The sequence below is a fragment of the Galeopterus variegatus genome, unplaced genomic scaffold (genome assembly GCF_000696425.1).
Source record: "Galeopterus variegatus unplaced genomic scaffold, G_variegatus-3.0.2 Scaffold1795, whole genome shotgun sequence".
NCBI lineage: Eukaryota > Metazoa > Chordata > Mammalia > Dermoptera > Cynocephalidae > Galeopterus > Galeopterus variegatus.
In genome coordinates this window covers 205,795-226,781 of record NW_007727906.1, presented here as the reverse complement: position 1 = coordinate 226,781, position 20,987 = coordinate 205,795, and the positions used below count along the sequence as shown (strand labels likewise).

The 20,987-nt window shown below is 49.2% G+C and overlaps 1 protein-coding gene across 2 annotated transcripts; it reads left to right on the top strand.

Annotated features, from left to right (window-relative positions):
* Nucleotides 1-271: 271 nt before the first annotated feature.
* BBS1 (Bardet-Biedl syndrome 1) lies at nucleotides 272-18,242 on the top strand. 2 transcript variants are annotated; one of them, XM_008578993.1, is made up of 17 exons: nucleotides 272-338; nucleotides 671-747; nucleotides 862-896; nucleotides 4,877-5,149; nucleotides 5,672-5,718; nucleotides 5,837-5,875; nucleotides 5,995-6,067; nucleotides 7,788-7,919; nucleotides 8,703-8,809; nucleotides 10,493-10,613; nucleotides 10,769-10,927; nucleotides 11,991-12,060; nucleotides 12,662-12,820; nucleotides 15,387-15,520; nucleotides 16,480-16,614; nucleotides 17,324-17,410; nucleotides 17,694-18,242. In XM_008578993.1, the coding sequence occupies exons 1-17, from the start codon at nucleotides 292-294 to the stop codon at nucleotides 17,778-17,780; spliced, it is 1,782 nt and encodes a 593-aa protein (XP_008577215.1). In that variant the 5' UTR covers nucleotides 272-291; the 3' UTR covers nucleotides 17,781-18,242. The 2 variants fall into 2 exon arrangements, 1 of the variants encoding a protein (XP_008577215.1); XR_550958.1 differs by lacking the exon at nucleotides 17,694-18,242 and having other exon boundaries at nucleotides 16,480-16,701; nucleotides 17,324-17,388.
* Nucleotides 18,243-20,987: the final 2,745 nt, after the last annotated feature.

The following is a 20,987-nucleotide window of genomic DNA, read 5'->3' as shown; positions in this document are numbered from 1 at the left end:
GGAGGGCCCTGTTGCTCACCCAGTGATTTGTAGGGCCCAGAAACCTGGAAAGGTGGCTCCGACTGGGAAGGAGCGAAGATAAATCAAATCACATGAGCTGGGATGAGGGGGTGCGCCACGGCCGGCTGAACCCAGCAAGGTGGCCTGCGCATCCTGCATGGGGTCTTCTGGGCTTGGCCCGGAAAACTTCGCGCCCGGAACCTTTGAACGCGCGCTTCCCCGCACCCGGGCGTGATTGGGCGTTGCGCGGCAGCGGGGGCGGGGGCCGTTGCCTGGACGACGCCTGCGAAGATGGCTGCGGCGTCTTCATCGGATTCCGACGGCCGACGAGCTGAGAGGTGAAGGCAGGGGTCTTCAAGGCCTCCTTTCCCAACTGTGTAACGAGGGTGTCCTGGTCCCCGGGCTCTGGGCTCCTGCAGTTCCCGGGCAGCGCCGGCAGGCCTTGAAGGGCTCTCAGAGGTCAGATAGGAAAACCGAGGCCCAAAGAGCGCGTGTGTGTGTCTGACTCGAGGTCACTCTGTGCACCAGTGGCGGAGCCTGGACTTGGACCCAGACGTTCTGTAGCCCCAGTTCAGAGCCCCGTACACACCTCACTTTCAGACACCAGCTCCCTCAAAGTTTCCTTTCCCTCCCGTGTAACTCAATCCTCAACTCTTCCCCCACCTCCCAGCGATGAGGCCAATTCGAAATGGCTGGATGCACACTACGACCCCATGGCCAACATCCACACCTTTTCAGCCTGCCTGGGTGAGTCTCTGGAACCAAGAACCCTGGGTTCTGGGGTTATAGGGGAGTCAGATAATGGTCCCGTAGCCTTTGGGATTCTGAGACCCTGGTTTGTGGCCCTTTTGTGTTTTCCAGCGCTGGCGGATTTGCATGGGGACGGGGAGTACAAGGTAAGCATATCACCCCAGCAGACAGAGAGTTGGGGGCAGAGGAGAGAACACAGAAGGGACATTTTTCCTATGGCTCAGCATAATCTGGAATTCATGTGTACTCTGAACAAGGACGTTTAGTGTTTAGTTTTATTTATTTTTCTTTAAAAGATGACCGGTAAGGGGATCCTAACCCTTGACTTGTTATCAGCACCACACTCTACGAAGTGAGCGAACGGGCCATCCCTATATGGGATCCGAACCCATGGCCTTGGTGTTATCAGCACCACACTCTCCCGAGTGAGCCACGGGCTGGCCCCTCGGTTTTATTTTTATGTGGAAAGTGAAGAGAACCTATTGATTTCATTATACAGACTGCAGAAGGTAAAGGAGAACAAAATACTGCTGGGGATTCTACTAAGACAAAGGCTCTTAACTTGGTTAACTTGGCATAATTCTTTGCTGGAAGGGTTGGATGAAGGCGTTGGAATCTGGAGGGAAAGTAAAAGGGAGGAAAGTGAGAGTTTTATGTTTATCAAAAGGGCATAGAGTTTAAGATTGCCCATGAGCTGATAATTGTTGAAGCTGAATAGTGGGTATATGAGGGTTCAGTATATGAGTCTCTCTACTTTTATATATGACTGAAATTTTTTCCATAAGAAAAAGATTAAAATTAAGATTTAATTTTTTTCTTTTCTTTTTTTGTTGGTGGCTAGCCCCTACGGGTGTCAAACCTTTGACACTGGTCTTATTAGAACCATGCTCTAACCAACTGAGCTAGCCATCCAGCTCTTTAATTTAATTTTAAATATAAAGATAAATAAATAAAAATATAAGTAAATAAATAAAAGGCATAAGTTTTTAAAAGGTTGAGAAATATGTTGGGCTAAAAGAAAGGTAATTAACACGTGTTCAGTATCTATTTCTGGACTAGAACCACCACAAGGCACTTTCATATACATAGATATTATTTATTCCCATTTTGCTAATGGGACTATAGTGTCAGAGAGGCTAAGTTTACTGAATCTGTGAGGCGGCAGACCTGGGTCTGTTTGATTCCAAGTCATGTGCTTTTTCCACCGTAGCTCAGCTCTCCCCATGGGCAGTGATCCCACAATGGACATATCATGTGGGTGGCTAGAAAATACTCCTGAAATCATACCCCACATGGAAATTGCAGTAGGACTCAGTGGTTTTTGCTCCCAAATTCCTATCCATAATGCATTCAGTAATTCAGCAGCTATAGTGAGAAGCATATATGAGTCACCCAATAGTGTGTCAGGCATTGTGGATACAAATTCAGCAGTGAATCAGCACATAGTTGGGAGGAGATACAGATACCGTTGTTAATTCATCCATGGGATCGATTGAACACCTAGTTTATGTTTGCTGCTGGGTTTATGAGTACAGCAGTGAGGGGTAGAGAAACCACAGACACAACTACTAATGGGAAATGTTAAATGTCTTCATGTAATAGCGTGTCTAACTAGTTTCTTCAACGACTCCCAGCATCTAGCCCAGTGCCTGGCCCAAAGTAGGTACTTGATAAATATTGTGGGATAAGTGAGTGGATGCTAAAATGGAATATGAGTATGTAAAGCATTATGGGAGCCTCAGTGAGAGAACAATGAATTCTGTCTGGAGGCACCAGGATGCAGTAACATGTGAACTGGGCATTGCAGGGTGAGTGAAGTGTATCAAGAAGGCAAGGGAGAGAAGATGGGGAAGGCATTCCAGGTAGAGGAAACAGCACAAGCAGAGGCACAGAGGCTTAGAAGTTCATAGCATATTTGGAAAGAATAAATGTGGAGTTTGAAAGTTGAGGCCAGTTCAGATTGCTGTAACGGCCAGCTGCCAAAAAAAAAATAATAAAGTTGAGGCTAATATAAAATAATAGTCAAGACTACTGGCTTTGGATTCAGATAGACCTACATTCCAGTCCCAGTTCTGCTATTTAACAGTTGTGTAATTTTTACTTAACATCTCTAAGACACAGCTTCCTCATTTGGGAAATGGGGCTAATATAGTCCTTACATCATAAAGTTGTTGAGAGGGTTACTTTTGTGTTTTTTATTTTGTTTTGGCAGCTGGCGGATAAAGGGATCTGAATTCATGACCTTGGTGTTGAGAGGGTTAAATGAAAGGCTGTGTGTAGTTCCTGGTGTGGTCCCTGCCACACAGTACATGCTCAGTATCCAGACGCTCTGTGGCATCCCCATTCTGACCGGTGCACGGCCACGGGAAGGTGATAGGAAGCAAGTGGGGAACCAGATCAGAGGGACCTTGCAAGCCTCACAGGAGAATGGGCTTGCATGGCAGCTGCAGCAGCTTGGAGGATGGACTGGAGGGTGGGAAACCGAGAGATCAGAAGCTTGGTTCTCTTCTCTGGGTCTACAGAGCACATCCTGCTCTGCATTTGGAAGCTAGGCCTCAGAAGCCCAGATGAGTGTCCCCAAAACCTACCCCCGGCTGACCTTAGCCATTGTCCCAGTGTCTAGAACAGTGCCTGGCATGGTGCAGGCCCTGAAGGGATGTTTACTGAGTGAATAATAAAAACATCAGCTACTATCTGCTCCTCTCTAGCACTCACCAGATCCTGTAATTCATTATCTCATCTGATTTTCACTACAAGTGTCATGAGGTAGTGTAAAGCTACACGACCACACCAATTGTCTGGTTAGGGCCATAGTATTGTTAAAGCCATTCATAACTAAAGCCAAGACGTTTCATCATTTTAGTTATACCAAGTTTCCATTTGTATTGTCAGGGCTAGGGCTCACAGACCCTGTAAAGTAAGGCAAATCATAACTAATGCCGAAATGTTTCATTATTTTAGTTATACTAAGTTTCCATTTATATTGTCAGAGCTAGGGCTCAGACCTTCCAAACCCCCTGTACAGACTGGGTCACCAGAACCCTCACACGCAGGTCCATGCTAGGTAACTGGGAAAGATTCCAGGAGCTGTTGGCAGATGACAAGATGAGCTCAGGCCTCAGCTGCAGCAGCTTACAGGTCCGGCAGTGGCCTTGCAGAGGGTCTCGGGGGCACTAGCAGCAGTACAAGCATCCCAGGGCTGGGAGGCGCCATGGATCAGAGCCACTCATCCTTATACTTAAGTCCATAACCCAGGACACCTGGGTGCACATGCGCAGTTACACTAGATGATAACCAAGGAACACCTGAGTGCATATGCCTGTGTACATCAAATGCTCGGCAAGATTCTGAACATCTGAGGGGCCCTGACCATTTTTCCTATATTTTCCCAACAGCCCCCTCAAGCCCGTTGTACAGACTGGCCCATAAGCCCTTCACGTGCAGGCCTATGCTAGGTAATTGGGAAAGATCCCAGGAGCCATTGGCAGATGATATGAGCTCAGTCCTCAGTCCTCAGTAGTAACAGCAGCAGCAACCTCTCGGGGCATCCTGGGAGCACTGGCAGCAATAGCCTCCAGCAGCAGTAGCGGCCTCCCCATAACCCACCCTCCCCGGGCATCCCCGGGGCAGGGGGCCCTGTGGATCAGAGCCACTCCCTCTTTATACTTAAGTCAATAACCCAGGACACCTTGGACGCACACATGCAATTACATCAGACAATAGCCAAGGAACACCTGGGCGTACATGCGTCTTTACATCAAATGCTTGGCAAGATTCTGAACATCTGAGGGGCTTTGACCATTTTCCTATATTTTCCCTACAGGTAGGTATTCCCATTTTTCAAGTAAGAAAACTGGGCTCAGAAAAATTACTCAACTTTGCCAAGGTCACACAGCTTGTAAGCCTGATGGCAAAGGCTTTGTTGGTATGGGGATAAATGTGCATCAGCTGGGCTGGCCGGTTAGCTCAGTTTGTTAGAGTGTGGTGCTGATAACACCAAGGTTGGGATCCCCTTACTGGCCAGCCAAAAAAAAAATGTGCACCTGCAAAAGGCTGAGCCCAAGAAGAGGGTCAGTGGAGAGGTCTTTAGACCCTGAGTCTGGAATGAGCAATCCTCTCCCTACAGCTGGTGGTGGGAGACCTTGGCCCAGGTGGACGGCAGCCCCACCTGAAGGTGCTCAAAGGACCAACAGTGCTGACTGAAAGCCCTCTACCTGCCCTGCCAGCCGCTGCTGCCACCTTCCTCATGGAGCAGCATGAGCCCCGGACTCCAGCTCTGGCACTCGCTTCAGGCCCTTGTGTCTACGTGTATAAGAATCTTAGACCTTACTTCAAATTCAGCTTGCCCCCACTGCCTCCAAATCCTCTGGAACAAGACCTTTGGAACCAGGCCAAGGAGGTAAATGACATGGCGGTTGGGAACCAGAAGGCAAAGATGGTAGCCACTGGGTGAGGAGGGCTGGGTTCCCAAGGAGAAGGGTGGGCTCCCAGGTGGGCCAGGGGCAGGAGGTCGGCCATAGCCCATCTCTGACAGCAGCAGTGGTGGCACTTCTGGGCAAGGTACTGTGCTTGGCCCTTGAGCAGTGGCTCCCAGGGAGGCACTCAGGCCCTTTGGAGAGCAGAACCCAGAGAATCTGTCTGCACTAGCCACACCCCTGCCCACCTTTGGGGGAGTGAAACCAGAGAAGGTAGGGGCCTACTAGAGAGGAAGGACTGGAAGCAGCGAGAGAGGGGGGCTTTGGGGAGGCGTTAGAGGATGATGTGCATGACTCTGAGACTGGATTCAGATAAAGGGCTTGAGCTTGGGGCTCCATGCAGAGCCAGGTTGGAAGGGAAGCAGAGAGGAAGAGGTACCCCCTCCCCAAGTTCCCTGCCTGGCTCTGGATGTCACAGGCTCTGCCTTCTTCCCATGTTGTCACAGGACCGGATCGACCCCTTAACCCTGAAGGAGATGCTGGAGGGCATCCGGTGAGAGCCCACCTCCCCCTTGACACCCCTCCCCAATTCCTTCATCCCAGAGCTCTTGATCTGACCCCCAGGAACCGTTCTTCAACCAAACCTGCCATGTTGGCCCCTCTCCTTGCAGGGAGAAGGCAGAGGTGCCTTTGTCCGTACAGTCACTCAGGTAAGGGCCTTGTGGAGGGCCAGAGCTCCAGAAGCCCCAGCGGGGAGGGAGTGGCTGCAGACTGGGCTGTGGAGGGCAGCCAGGCTGGGCCTGCAGATGCCAGTTCTGTGTGTGTCCAGGTTTCTGCAGTTGGAGCTGAGTGAAATGGAGGCGTTTGTAAACCAGCACAAGTCCAAGCCCATCAAGCGGCAGGTAACGTCCCCTTCTTTTTTTATTTGCATGTAAAAAATATTTACATTTTCTTAAAAAGACCACTTAACATCAGTGGTGAACTCAATAACCAAACCCGACCAGTTTCACTCTGCCATTTCCCTTCCAGCCGTGCCACATGTATACAGTCACAAAGCTGCGTGCCTTCCACATTTCTAGTTAATAGTGACAGCTTTTAATATATAGATAGATAACGTTACATAACTTGCCTATAACTTTTATTTTCCTGGGTAAAGATAATACATTTTTATTGCAGAAATTTTGGAAAATAAAGAGAAGTATAAAGGAGGAATACAAATGACTATAATTTCACCACCCAGAGATACCCGCTCTTACCACTTGGGTACATTTCCTTCCTAAATACACTTTTACATCCTGCTTACCTTGAATATGTAACATTATATTTTGAGCATTAAATAGTCTTTAAGAACTCCATTTTTAGTGGCCCCTTGTTTAGTTTATGATTATTCATATCTCATTTATAGTTTGCTTACATAACCATTCACATCCAGGTCATTGGACAAAAAATGTTTCCCTTTTATTCACTTCATATTTTTCTTAGAATTTTAATGGCTTTTTTGATGAACCTATGCATTGATGAACTCTGGTGGTTCCTGACCCTGGGGCGCCAACCCTTAGTCAGGGAACGGACTCCCAGAGCTGTCCTGTGGTTTAGAAAGCCTCATGGGAACCATCCACTCCTGCGGTGGCCTTAGCTGAACAACGCATGGCTCGGCTTTTGGCTTGCATTGGACCAATTCTGTGAGAAGCATTGCTCTCTCCTGCTGATTAGCAGCTGGGATCCACAGTTGTCAACATCTTTGAGTACTTTTAAAACTGGAAAGTGAATTAATTATTGCTTGAAAGATGCAGTTTGCAGAGGGGCAGTCTTCCTAAGTAGTGTCATGGTTACAATATTGGGAGCCACTAACATTTGTTCACATTTCTATAACCCTTCTGCCAGTAGGCACTGGGAGTAGTGATTCCTCTTTTATAACCTTAATGATAATCACACAATAAGCAGCTTTAATCAAAGAAAAACATTTTGGTGCACTATTTCCATAAGGGAGATTACTTAAAAAGGGATCGTCCCTTCTCTCTTGTTTTCTTTCCTATTATAATTACAAAAGGAACATGTGCCCACTGTAGAAATTATAGAAAAGTACCATGAAGCAATTAAACATCTCTCTTGACGTCATTGTCCATAAATCAGTGTTTGTGTTTAAGGGTTTACCATGGCTTTTTTTGTTTGTTTGTTTTTTAAACAGCTGGCTGGTAAGGGGATCCAAACCTGTGACGTTGGTGGTAGTACCATGCTGCACCATGCTCTAACCAAGCTTTGTTTTTATATTCATGTGTTTTTTAAACTGGGATTATGCTGACATAACTTTTTGCTTATTTTTTCTCTTACATTAGAAGCATTCCCCAGGTTGTTGAGTCTTCTTTTAAAATATGATTTTTTTTTAAATGACTACATGGGTTTTCATTATATGGATAGCTCGTAACTGACTTAGACAATTTTCTTTTGCTAGGAAGTTAGGTTTGTTGCAATAAACACCTTTGTACATAAATCTTCTGTCACGTCTCTGATACTTCCTCTCTCTCCTCCTTTGCCCTCTTTCTTCCCTCCTGTGGTATCCTGGGGGCATCTGGGGGGATGGTGTGGAGGTTTCCCTGGGTGACCCCTGGAGTCCTTCTGCAGACAGTCATCACCACAATGACCACCATGAAAAAGAACCTGGCTGACGAGGATGCTGTGTCCTGCCTGGTGCTGGGCACTGAGAACAAGGAGCTCCTGGTGCTCGACCCTGAGGCCTTCACTGTTTTGGCCAAGGTCAGTGTCAGGTCTGGCCCTGGGCACATCTGAGGCCCAGGCTGCATTCCCTTCCCGTGCTCCTCCGTTAGTTCTTGGTTATATACGTTCATTGTAGAAAAATTAGAAGCTGTAGATAAGCGTAAAGAAAAGGACATATATCTAAAAATCCCCCCCAAAAACAAAAAATAAAATAAATAAAAAGAGAAAAAAAAAATATCCCATCACCCACAGATACCTACTATTAAAGTTTTGGCATATGTCCTTCTAGACATTTTCATCTCTAGACATAGATATATAACTTTATATAAATACATAAAAACAGATTCATGGTACAGTGTCATGTAGCCTGTTCTTTTTGGGTAGCAGTATGTCATCAGCGTCCTTCCATATCTACAAAACCACATCAGCCTTTTTAAAGGCCGCACGATGTCCATTATATAGATGTACTATAATTTGTTTACCATGTCACCTATTGCATGTTTATGTTGTTTTCAGCTTTTCACTATTATTAACACCACTTCAATAGACTTCTTTGCCGTAACGTCTTTGCCTGCTTGTTTAAGTATTTCCTTAGGATGCAGTCCTAGAAGTGGCATAGTTCAGTGAAAGGGTATAGACTAAAAAGCTTTTGCTACATGTTGCCAAGTTCCCCTGCAGAAAAATTGCATGGGTTTAAAGTGTGACCAACAGGTGCGAGTGAGGAGATTGGGACTTTAGACAAGAACTAAGTCAGAGTTACGTCAGGGCCGGGGGAAACTGGGGCTCCAGAGAAAATGGGATGTTTGAGCCTCTTCTTTGCAGATGAGCCTTCCCAGCATCCCTGTCTTCCTGGAAGTTTCCGGCCAGTTCGAGGTTGAGTTCCAGCTTACTGCTGCCTGCCGCAATGGGAACATCTATATCCTGAGAAGGTAGCCACATCCATCGTCTCTGGGGCCAGCAGGAACATCTCAGAAAGCTGGTGGTTCCAGGGGCTCGCAAAATAACCAGGCCTTTGGGGCTGGCATTTGGGAATGGAAAGAGCCTAGAACTTTGTAAAGGAAGCTGAGCCCATGAGCATAGGGGAAATACCTGGAGGCTTGTGAGGTGGGGGCTGGCAAAGGGAGAGACCAGGCTGGGTGGCTATTGTAAGTGAGCAATGCAGTCAGAAATTAGAGGAAATAAAATTATTCTCCCATATTTGTTATGCCACTTTACAGTGTGTGAGACACTTCCTTATGCAGTAATTTGATATTCCATATGATATTTTTTTTTTTTTTAATTCAAGAAATATTTATTGAGCACCTACTATTCATTAAGCTCTGTCCAAGGTATTGGGGATATATTGATGAACAAAATAAATAAGGCCCCTGTCCTCATGGAGAAGACAGGTATTAAAGTCAACAAACCAGTATACAGAGGCCGGCCCGTGGCTCACTCGGGAGAGTGCGGTGCTGATAACACCAAGGCCTCGGGTTCGGATCCCATATAGGGATGGCCGGTTCGCTCACTGGGTGAGCGTGGTGCTGATGACACCAAGTCAAGGGTTAAGATCCCCTTACTGGTCATCTTTTAAAAAAATAAATAAATAAACAACAGTATACAGGACTTAAAAAAGGTCGTGGAAAAATAGAATTAAAAGATAATACGAGTCTTTCCATGAACTTTTTGAAGTACCCTGATATTATTGTAAATTGGATGGCTGCTATGGAGGAAAAATATAGGTTCAGTGGGAAAAGGTGATGGTATAAAGGTGATCAGGACTGCCTGTCTGTGAAGGTGGCTCGATGGTTAAGAAGCCAGTTGTTCAGAAAGTGAGGGAAGAGGCTGTGGGCGGATTTGAGGCAGGAGAGACTTTGGCTTGTGCTACTTGAGCTTGGTGGGGAAGGAGGAGGGTAGAAAGATGGAATGGAGACCAGGGCTGGCTCATGCGAAGCCTGGGAAGGTATGGGAAAGATTTTGGATTTTATCCGAAGTACAGTTTTAATCAGTTTTAATATAGTGTATACGCACACAATATATACATATATACTTTTTTTGTAATTTATATTTTTAAAAGATTACTCTGCTGGTTGGAGGATAGATTGGAGGGAGGCTCAGAGTCCAGTGGAAGGGTCTCACAGTCATCAGAGGGGTTATGCTGGTGGCCTGGACTTAGTGATGGAGAAAAGTGGGCCATAGCCTGTGATTGGTAGGCAGAAGTTGACCACTTTTTCTGGGTAAGGGAAACTAAGATCGAGAGGCCAGGCAACTGCAAACAGCAGGTTTACACAGGGCAAACTCTTCATCTTTTTCTGATAAATTAGGAAACTGCGTAAGTCCCCTAGCACTGGCTAGTCTAGTATATGTTAAGCTCACTGAAAACTGTTAAATGCCAGGTTATCATACAAATCACCATAGTAAAGGCAGGATGGAAACAGGGTAGAAAAACACACTTACTGTCCTCTAAGGTCACACATCTACTAAGTGGTAGAGTGGAAATAATCCCAGGGTCATGTGCTTTGTGGCCAGGGTTCCTCCCAGGTTAGTCTGTGGGGCTTAGAAAGAGGAGGGACAAGCAGGGAAGTGCAGAGAGGGTTTCTCTGGGGCTGGACGAGTGTGTCTTTATTCCACAGAGACTCTAAACGCCCCAAGTACAGCATCGAGCTGGGTGTCCAGCCCGTGGGGCTTGTCCGGGTACAGAAGGTCCTGGTGGTGGGCAGCACCCAGGACAGCCTGCACGGCTTCACTCACAAGGTATGGCTCCAGCAAGCACCAGCTCCTCTGCACCTATCTCCCCAGTGCCCCTTGGCAGGAGAGCCCTTCTGGCTTCCCCTTCCCAGCAGCTCCAGCAACCCCTTCTTTCCACTCTAAGTCATGCGCCCCTGCAGACACTGGCTGTTCCCTGCCAGGGTAAGAGGCTGTGGACAGTGCAGATGCCAGCAACCATCCTGACCATGAACCTCCTGGAGCAGCACTCCCGGGGCCTGCAGGCTGTCATGGCCGGGCTGGCCAACGGAGAGGTCCGCATTTACCACGACAAGGCCCTGCTCAATGTCATCCGCACCCCGGTGAGCCCCATCTCCCAGCATCTGTAACTCAATCCTCCTTGCCCTTGTTCCACCTCTGAGGCTTCTTAGCTGCCTCTCCCAAGCCCACATTGATGCATTTCAAAACACTGGTTAGTTAAGCACCTGGTGGAGAGGGGGCAGTGAAATGACTAAGTCCTGTGTTCAGGAAGCTTACAGAGACACAGCAAAGTAAAACACAAGGTAAACTGTAGCTGAACAAGTGCTGAAAAAGTGGAGAGGAGGCCGAGTGGTGGGGGGGCTGGGTGGGAGATAAATGGGGATGGAACTCACAGGGCACTTCACAGAACAAGTGACAATTCAACTGGGCCTCCAAACAGTTTGCCAAGTAGACAAATGGAGGAGGAACATCCAGCCAGGGAACAGCATGAACAAAGGCTGAGAGGCATGAAGGTTCTTGACTAAGGAATCCAGGTAGACTGATAAGTTTGGACCAGAGTGTTTCAACTTCTAAGTTGTGGGTCATTAAATCAATTTAGTGGATCACAACCAGCACATTACAAAAAATAGAATAGAAAATTCAGGGTATATCTCCTGTGAAATGCGCGTGTGTGTTAAAATTGTCCCATGGCACAATATAAAATTTGAAAGCAACTGATTTTGGCCATAAAGTGTAAAGAGGGGAGCACTGACAGAAGAGGTGCTGCAGTCAGAGGTGGAAGGCCTTAAATGTCCTGACAAGGAGGACGAAAGCGGAGGGTTTTTTTTTAGCAGAGAACAGACAATATTTGTGTTTTTGAAAGGCAGCAAAGGCAACTCTGTGAAGGACGAGTTGGGGAGAAGGACTAGAGACACTAGGCTGGGAGACCTGTTAGGAGGCTGTCCCCAAAAGTGAGGGCCAGTGATGTTTTGCCGAAACACTGGCCATGGCAGTGAGCTTGGAGGGGAGCTGAGAAAACACGAAATACTTCAGAGAGAGCATTGCCCCAGGCCTCTCCTCACATCTCACCTACTGTAGCTTACATCTGGGGTATCTCCTACTCTATCCCCATCCTGCTTTCCTCTCGAGATGGTTCCCCAGCTAAACTCTGATGTCTCCATGTAGGATGCAGTGACCAGCCTTTGCTTTGGCCGCTACGGGCGAGAAGACAACACCCTCATCATGACTACTCGAGGTAAGGGGAGTCGGACCTGGCAGGGGTTTGGAGGTGAGAGAGAAGGGGACAGGCCAGGTTCTGGTGAAAGAGGGGGAGTGGATGTGAAGCATGGGTGGACCTAGGTTTGGAAAGCAAGGCCTACAGACACACGTCCTGTCTGGGGTTGGGCCTCCACAGGGAACAGCCCATCAGCAGTTTCATATTGCTACCCAAGGGCCAGGCCCTGGGCTGGGTTGTGTCTGTCCAGTTTACCCCAGTGTTCCCAGTGCCTGCACAATGCCAGGAACATCACAGTACTCAAATGACTGCTAAGTTAATGAATCAATTAATAATAGGAGACTATTAAGAAAAGTTGAGGCTGGCCAGTTAGGTCAGTTGGTTAGAACATGGTGTTAATAACACCAAGGTCAAGGTTTCAGATCCCCTTATCCTCAGCTGTCAAAAAACCAAAAAACAAAAAACAAACATAGTAAAGACACACTTCATTCCTTCCAGAAACTGAGTCTTGTCAGGATGACAGGAATAGCTCTATATGAGGCAGATTGTTGGGGAAGAAAGAATGGGTATGTGGGATAGAATTGGGGAGGACAAATACATTTCCGTCTGTCCACTTCTCTAGGTGGTGGCCTAATTATCAAGATCCTGAAGCGTACAGCAGTGTTTGTGGAGGGGGGAGGTGAGGTGGGTCCCCCACCAGCCCAGGCCATGAAACTAAATGTGCCCCGAAAGACTCGGCTTTATGTGGATCAGACACTGCGAGAGCGGGAGGCTGGCACTGGTGAGACGCAGATCGGGCTCTTCCTCTTCCTCCTCCATTCCTCCCAAGCAGCGAGAACTGGGGGTGGGGATTGCTGCATGGGTGCCCTGAGCAATGGGAGACCTTGGCCAACTAGGTAGCCTTGTGCCTCTGGAAGTCCAGGGACAGCCTAGGAGGCACACCCTGCCTACAGATAACTTACCTGAAGGTGGAAGGTGGTGGGGTGAGGGTAAGAATCCTTAGAATTCAGAGGAGGAAGCAGTCACTTCCAGATGCAGGTGTTCTCATGAGAAAAGCAGAATCTGACCAAGTGTTTTGTTTACTTTTTCCCACTCTTTCATTCATTCATTCGTTCAGTATCTATGATTATGCCAGGCCTTGTGCTGGTGATTTGAATTAGGCTAGTCCCTACCTGAGGAGCTCAGTCTACCTGGCCAACTTCATGTTGAGTGACAGTGTAGAAGGGATTTCTGCACAGAGCTATTGGAGCACACAAGAGGGAGCAAGGGATTTTGCCTGGGAACCTTGGGAAAGGCTTCAGAGGGAGGTGACAGTGGGCTTAACATAAAAAGATGATTACAAGTCCACCAGACAGTGCCAGGTAGGGAAGGGCACTTTAGGCAGAAGCTGGGGTAGATGCACAGGGCCCCAACCTGGATTCAAGTAAGCATCTGCCAGTGTAGCTGCAGGTGCAGTGCAGGAAGGCCACGTGGTCAGAGGGGAAGCTCGGAAGGTAGGTCAGCCTGGTGTGCAAAGCTAAGAAGTTGGACATGTTATATAGGTAGTGGGGAGCTGGCAGACATGGTGAGCAGAAAAATACAGTAACTCAACCAGCTCTCTTTTAAAAGGGATATTAGCTTCAGTTTGAAGGATAAATTAGAGGACAGAGAAGAATAATTAGCAAGCTGTTATAGCCTAGAAAATCTAAGATAAGCAATTGATAAAATATCAGGAAAATAATTAGGGAGTTCTGTTAGGTGACAAGACGTAAAATATTAAAAAATCATAAGCTTTGTATATACCAATAATACTCAGTTAGAAAATAATAAATGGAAAAAGATTTCATTCATGGTAACAAAGAAATCTCTAGAAATAAGCCTAATAAGAAAATATACAAAGTCTAATAAAATTATAAAACTATCTTCAAGAACATAAAAGGGGTTGGCTGGTTAGTTCAGTTGGTTAGAGTGTGATGTTACAACACCAAGTTGAAGGGTTCAGATGCCCATACCTGCCAGCTGCCCAAAACAAAAAACAAAAGAACATAAAAGACCACGTGCTTTTTTATCAGCACCGCACTCTCCCGAGTGAGCCACGGGCCGGACCCCACCTGCTTGTTTAAATGGAGAGACTTGCAAGTCTCAGAGTGGGAAGACCTAGTGGAAAGCTGTCATTTTTTCCGACATTAATCTAGAAACATAGCAAAGTTATAATTAAAATCCCAATGCAGTTTGTCTTAAGGACTTGACCAGTTGATTCTAAGAGTAAAATCTAAGAAATTTCGGGGAATAGCCTATCAGATAGCAAAATGAACGACAAGGCGGTAGGAGTCAGAAGCTGTTGTATAGAAACAGACACCGAGATCAGCAGCACATTTAGGAAGTCCAGAAAGACTCTCAAATATGTGGATAGTTAGCGTATGTTAAAGGTGTCATTTCAAATTAGTGGGGAAAGGCAAGACTGTCCAAAAAAATGTAATTAGAACAACTTGCTTCTAGAAAAAAAAAGTTAGAGCTCTACCTCGTACCAAACACACAAATTACTTCTGAGTAGATTGAATATAAATTCTATAAATACTAGAGGAAAATGGAAAGATTAATAAGCGAGATAACATAGATGTGAATCTCCTGAACGGTGCAGGCGCCTCACACACACGAGAAGGAGCAGGCCAGACACACAGACCCGGGGCTGAGCCTGGGATGGAGGGGGATGGGGGGAGGCAGAGTGGGCCCTGGAGGTGGTTCTGAGGAAGATTCGTCTGATCTTGGCACATGGTTAGGTGTGAGGGGTGGGCCTAGGTGACTCGATGGCCAGGGATGCAGTGACTGAGCAGGACAGTGGCAGGTTTCCGTAGTGCTGAACTTGAGGTGCTGATGGGACATCCAGGTGGAGACGACCGTGAGGCAGTTAGAGGCAGAGGCAGGCCCGGGTGCCTACCAAGCTGCTGGGGACACAAAGCACAATATCGAGTATGGCTGCAGGCCCAGCTCAGGCTGGGTGCAGGGGTCTCAGGAGGATGAGGTCCCTGCCCTCAGCAGGTCGCAGCTGTTCCTCTTTGGGGTGGTCAGAGCCAGGGCAGGACATAGATTGTCCTGGGGAAGAAGATGGAGGAAAATAAGAGGACCAAGAACAAGACTCAGGAACAGCAGCCTTTAGGGCAAACAGAAGGAGCTGGTGAAGGAGAAGGAGATTGGGGGAAGCAGGGTGGTCCACAGCGTCCAGTGTGGCCAGAAGGCTGGGCTGTTGGGCCTTGGCCCTCCCTCTCCTCACATCCTCAGTCTGTGCTGACCCTGCTCGCTGTACCTTCCTCTTGCGCACAACCCCCCACCCCTGCCCCAGCATCAGACATTGTGTTCCTCCCCCTCAGCCATGCACCGGGCCTTCCAGACAGACCTCTACCTGCTGCGCCTCCGGGCTGCCCGTGCCTACGTGCAGGCCCTCGAGTCCAGCCTGAGCCCTGTGTCTGCCACAGCCCGGGAGCCACTCAAGCTGCATGCCGTGGTGAGCTCCCAGCAGTGGGGGTCAGGGCCGGAGGGCAGGGGTGGGCGGGGAAGCCCCCAGGCTCCCTCCTCCCCTCCCCATAGACCCAGGGACCAAGTCTCATGTCCTCCTTTGTGAGGGCCACTTGCACCCCTTGCCCCCCTGTGCTGCCACTTCCTTTAACTGGCCACAGAGTGGGATACATCCCAGCTCCCCTGTTCCATGCTGTGCCTCTGACGAGCCCCCAGACTTGGAGCGGGGAACACAGGGTGGTCATCTTGGGACACTTCCTCCCAGGATCCTGTCAGGATCCTCATGTCTCTGACAGAAGAAAGCGGTTCTCCTCAGTAACTGCAGGCAGCCCACGGTGTGAGGCCTGGGCCAGGAAGGGGCCACCTTACCTGACCCCCAGGCATCCTGACACTAGTCAGGGAGGAGGAGGAGCCTATACACACACACACAAGTGACCTCCAGGTCAGCAGGCTCCAGCCAGCTCTCAGTGGTCCCTGCGGTGTGACATCTGATCCAACCAGGTTTCCAATGTCTCTTTTCCTAAAGACAGTAGATAGATATGGAGGAGGAAGAGGCCACAAAGAAGCTCAGGGTAAGAGAGAGAAAAATGGAACCATCAGGCCACCACAGGATAAGAGTGGGAGGTGGAACCAGGCCCTGGGAAGATGGGGGCAGGGGCAGTGGTGAGGACATGGGGGAGTCGGGGCTTGCTGTCCCAGGCCAGCTCTGCCTCTGACTTGCTGAGTGACCTCTGTCCAGCCCCTTCCCTCTCTGGGCCTCTGCTGATCACTGTGCACACTGGAACCAGCCTTCGGGACTTCTGTGCACTTTGAGGGGCAGATTGACAAAGTATCAGAGCAGCTGGAGGAGGATATTGTTGAGGAGGCAGCAGGCAGGGCCAGGCTACACTGTAGTCAGTGCCCAAGGCCACTGGGTCTAAGGGCTTTCTTCATCCACTCCGTCCACAGGTTCAGGGCCTGGGCCCCACCTTTAAGCTCACACTTCACCTGCAGAACACCTCGACAGCCCGACCCATCCTGGGGCTGCTGGTCTGCTTCCTGTACAATGAGGCGCTCTATGCCCTGCCCCGGGCCTTCTTCAAGGTACTGGGCACCCCTTACTGAGACATGGAGTAAGAAAGGCCGAGGCAGGGACCTGATTGGATGCCACAGAACCTCCGCCAGGTCAAGGTGAGGGAGAGGGCGGGTGGCCAGTGGGCCAACTCTCCAACCACAGGCCAGGCTAGGGCCCCAGCAGGGGCCTCTGGAGGAAGCAGCCAGGACCTGCCTCCACTGCTTTTCTCCCAGCCCATGAGAGGTCTCAGGGAGCCACACAGAAGGTGCTGGGAAAATGGCCAGAGCCTGGGTCCTACCTACACTTCTCAGAAGCTGGTTGAGGCTGGGGGGTCCCAGAGCCCACCCTACTTCTCAGCCACTCGTGACAGGAATGGGACCCTCTCTCTGCCCCAAAGAGAATTGCCCACAGACTGAAGGGCCTAGCTTTCCCCCAGGGCCTAGGTTTTACCCCAAGTTAGGAGAATCAGAAACAGAGACTCTGGAATGTGAAAGAATCCTGCACTTGGTAGGAGTCAAGAGGTCTAGGTTTCATCACGGACACGCCCAGATGTCCTGGAGCATTCACTCCCACCACCACCACTGCACCTGTGTCCTCCTTGAGCCAGCTGAGCTTCCCTGCCTACCTGCAGGGGTACTGATTCTCAGCTGAGACTGCACCAAGAGTGTGCTTTGGAATCTGCCAAACACTATCCTGACATGAGGGCTGATTTTCTTACTGCTTTGTCCCCAAACTTAGGTTCCCTTGCTGGTGCCAGGGCTCAGCTATCCCCTGGAGACCTTTGTGGAGAGTCTGAATAACAAGGGCATCTCAGACATTATCAAGGTAGGTTACCCATTGGTACTGCTTGGAGGGCAGGTGGCATCCTGGGAAGCACAGTAAGGGTGTGTGTGGACAGGCCCTCAGGGGGCTGCTGGGTGCAGGTGCGGGATATCTACACAGTAAAGACCGTCTAGCCTCCTGGTCCCTTTGACAGAGCCCTGGTGGCCTGTCATCAGGGCCAGTGCAGACCAGGCAGACTTGGCCTTTGCAGGGTACAGAGAGGAGGGAGGGGATCAGGGAGTCAAGTGTGCATGTCCCCCTACTGCCATGGGCACCTCCTCTGTAGGTGCTGGTGCTTCGAGAAGGCCAGAGCGCGCCCCTGCTGAGTGCCCATATCAACATGCCTGTGAGTGAGGGGCTGGCAGCTGCCTAAATCCTGGGCTGGTGTGAAAGCCCCTGCAGAGTCAGAGCCGGGAAGATTCAGCCACTTCCACTGAGCCGGGCAGGTTCAGTGGCCCCAGACTCATGCCTCACGCAGCACTGTGCTGGGGCGACAGCTTCTCCCCTCTCCTCAGCACCCTTTTCTCACTGCCCACAGCTGGGCCTACAGCAGCAGGTCATTGAGTACCTAGGAGGCTCAGTCCTCCCTCAGGACCAACCCAGGCTTCATCTCACTGAGCTCCTGCTGCCCCTCCAGCCTCCCCAGCTGTTCCAGAAAGCACACTCACATTCAGAGTAGGAACTCCGAAGTGGTGCAAGTAAGATGAGAAGATGGGCCCAGCCCTTCTCCTTTGCCGCTTCCCTTAGGCATGTCACTCCTCTCTTGCTGCAGGCCAAGGCCACAATGGGGCTTGGGGCCTGGCCTGGGACATCAGAGGCTTTTCTTGAGTGAGACTGAGCCCCTGGTTGCTCCCTAGGGCTCTGTTGGTTTAGTTATCACCAGCTCAGTTTGCAGGCAAAACGCATGCTCTGATCTCCCCTCATCAGCTGAGCAAGTGGCCCCTCTTTCCATCCAGCAGGCCTAGAAAATAGCTGCCTCCCCGCAGGCAACTTTTCGGAAATGTTGGACTTGGCCACCATCTGAGACCTATGATGCTCCACAAGGGTTGCCAAGGGAGGAGGTGATGCAGGAGGCAGAGGGTGCCATGCAGGGACCTGTGGCTCTAGCCCCACATGAGCCCTAAAGACTACACGGCAGCTGCTCCTGACTTGTATGCTTGTGCCCAGAAGGAGCATCCCAGGGGAGGAAAGCTGAGCTAGACAGAAACACCCAGCAGGAGCATTTCTGGGGCCCTGGGCAGGTGGCACAGGAAGCAGATACCCAGAACTGCCAATCAAGATGCTTTTCTGAGCCCTGGAGCCAAAATCAGTTATGTGAGTGGAAACTTCATGGGCAGTGACCACAGGATGAGAGAATTTGCTGGAAAGGCACAGCCCAGAGGCATTGAGACTGAAGTCTGAATGAAGGCATATGTTTAGGCCACAAGGGCCAGGGACCCAGCCCTTGGTCCCTCATGAGGCCTCTGGCCAGTCTGCCTGGCCCATCTTACAGGCTACCCTGAGCCGCTAGTGAGCCAGGAGCCCTGCTCCCTGAGGACCTCCATCTTCTTGCATCTGACCAGGTATGGCCTAGTGTGTGGCACACAGCTCATGCTTTTGGGAAGTAACCAAATCCCTCTGGGCTTCAATTTCCCAACACGTAAAATAAGGCAGCCTGACTAAATTGTTTCAGCTCCAACACTCAATGAGCTTGGCAGCCCCTCTGGAGGAAACGAGGAGTACAGAAAAGTGATGCTTGACAGGAGTGACTGCAGAGTTTTGGCCCTTGAGGCCAAGGACTTCAATCTGGCTGCCACTGCCAGGCAACAGCCTCTGTGCCCAACACACAGGGACTGGCATGACACAGTCCACCCCTGTCCCTCCTAAGGAATGCATCTGGGGTCAGGTTAAGAGAAAAAAAAAAAAAAAAAAAAAAAAAAATGGGCCGGCCCCACGGCTCACTCAGGAGAGTGCAGTGCTGGCGGTGCCGAGGCCGTGGGTTCGGATCCTATATAGGGATGGCCGGTGCGCTCGCTGGCTGAGCGTGGTGTGGACAACTCCGTGCCAAGGGTTGCGATCTCCTTACTGGTCAAAAAAAAAAAGAGAATCAAGAGGTCTGGACCAAAGAAAGAGCCCTCTCCCCCCATCTCTGCACTGCCTGGCCACTTGCAGACACAGAGCAACTGGCTCAGGATGGCAAAGGGTTTCTAGATCAAGCCAGCTTAGGCACAGCCGGAACAAGCAGGAGGTATAACCGGGAAATGGGAAGACGTGGGGGCAGAGGGACTGTCACTGTCAAAGAGATTTAGCTTAACCAGAAGAACTCAGAGATGGAAGGGCCTGTCCTAGAAGATCATGAGCCCCTTGTCACTGGAGTTGTGCGAGCGGAGGCTGGACTATCATGTGGCAGGCTCGTGTGTTGGGCCAGATGACCTTACAATTCCTTTCACTCCAGTCGAGCTATGAAGTATGTGAACTGGGAAAAAAAAAAAGTCTGATCTGGGTTATCTTCATAGCTATTCATAACGACGAAAGATGGATAAACTGTTCCCACACCAGCACCTAACTTGAATTTATGTAACATAATACTACAGACCTGTTAAGAACTATACCTGTACAGGCCAACTGACAATATATATACACACAGGGGCTAGACAGTTAGCTCAGTTGGTTAGAGCACTGTGTTATAACACCAAGGTCAAGGGTTTGGATCCATAAAAGAAAAAAAATATACATGAACTCCACCATGTGGACAAGCATGCATAAAGTGACATGAAGCAAGAAACAGTGCAGGGTGCCCAGTGGACACACTAGTGACAGCTCCAGGGAATTGTGTGCATTAAGGATGAGGAGAGTTGGCATCTTTTTTTTTTTTTAATATTTATTTAAAAGCATGCAGCTACTTAGTAATATGGAGTTAGGCAGTTTATAAGCAGCAGCTTCTCATTCCCTACCATTTCTCCCCTGCAACAATCACTGTCAGCTCTTTTAGCTGTTTATCTTTAAAATATGCTTATACTACTCCTGCTTGATTTATCAGTCTTAGATAATATCTGTTGATTCCATATTGTAATAGATGAGGCTTCAGCTCCCTTGTGATAACGCCCCTCCCCCATCCCCAGCTATTAAGTAAACCGATATTCACTGTGTAGATTACTATTTCTATTACTATGTGAAAGTAATAGAGCCAAGAATCGGGCTATAATTAAATTACCTTTTTTTGTACTTTTTTTCATGATGTTAATAATTGTCCTTTTTCGTTTGCTTAGTTTTCTAATATACCAATTGCTAATTCTTCCCCCATCCAGTCTGTTTCCTCCTTTTTCTGGACGCTTCCCTTCATCCCGTGTTGCCGAGGACTGCTTGCTCTCCGGAATTCCCTGTGCCTCTGCCCAGGGCTAGATCCCCGATTCCTGGGCCCCACATCCTCCTCTTTCTTACTTACTTCACCCTCATTGGGTAAAACATATCCCAGGTACCTTCTTTAAAAAGTCATTGTCATGGGCCGGCCAGGTGGCGCACTGGATAGTGCGCCGCTTGGGAAGCGCAGCGGCGCTCCCGTCCGAGGGTTCGGATCCCACATATAGACCGGCTCCCGCTC